Source organism: Plasmodium inui, assembly GCF_000524495.1.
Source record: "Plasmodium inui San Antonio 1 unplaced genomic scaffold supercont1.1, whole genome shotgun sequence".
Lineage (NCBI taxonomy): Eukaryota > Apicomplexa > Aconoidasida > Haemosporida > Plasmodiidae > Plasmodium > Plasmodium inui.
Window position 1 is genome coordinate 280,929 of NW_008481835.1, and position 864 is coordinate 281,792.

At 40.5% G+C, this 864-nt stretch overlaps 1 protein-coding gene across 1 annotated transcript in view; it reads left to right on the plus strand.

Moving 5' to 3' along the window:
* Positions 1–245: 245 nt before the first annotated feature.
* Positions 246–864, plus strand: part of C922_00067 (hypothetical protein) — a gene marked incomplete at both ends in the record, with an annotated part of 5,216 nt that continues 4,597 nt past the window's right edge. The window contains 3 exons of the mRNA XM_008815684.1: positions 246–299; positions 430–566; positions 636–720. Of these exons, the coding sequence (XP_008813906.1) occupies positions 246–299; positions 430–566; positions 636–720 (276 nt within the window). The remainder of the gene's footprint in view (positions 300–429; positions 567–635; positions 721–864) is intronic.

The following is an 864-nucleotide window of genomic DNA, read 5'->3' on the forward strand; positions in this document are numbered from 1 at the left end:
CAATGAAGAATATTGCGTGCCTAAAAAGATTTTATCTATATCTGCGACGGCACTCACGATAATACTCCTAATATTTACCATCGTCAACGAGTACAAATATGTCACGTATTCGAAAGAATTAAGACCTATAATAAAGAACGCCATACCGGTAGGAAGGAGCGCGCGGAATGGACTGAAAATGAAGCATAACAAATCGTAACAAAATAGCTGCACAAATTTTATCTTTAATTGAAACTCCCTTTTCAATGCAGGTTTCCTGCATCCCTTTAGAGGAAAACAATGGAAAAATCATACATATAGTAAGAAAAAAAAAAGAAAAGAAGAAGCAAAGACTGCGTGCGAATCGCTTTACCTGCACACTCTCAAAATTTAGCACACACTATAATTATGCCAAACGACTACATCCTTGTTAACCGCTTTGTGTGACAGAACTGCCCGCTACAAGATCAGGAAATATTTTATGCCCCACCGGAATTCAGTAGTAACATCTACTCATTTCGAGGCGTCTTCTTCGAAATAAAAGTGGAGATGTACCAGTGGGTGAGGGGGTATGGGTACTTGGGGTTGTTAGCAAGGGGGAGGTTTGAGGATCATGTTGTTAGGACTCCTTACAATTTTTTTTTTTTCTATAAAAGTAGAAAAAATCCTGAGTACATGCCGGCAATCGGAAATGTCGGGAGAAAGGTGAGCGATGTCGCACGGGCAACGGCGTGTGTCCGTGTCCCCTTATGCATGACCGCATGCACACGTAAATACATTATATACACATATATACACTATTGTGTAACTTGAAGGCCTTCCCGAACATGCGTCCAAGCCTACACATAAGTGCTCACTTTTAGGCAAAAGTCATTCTACGATTGT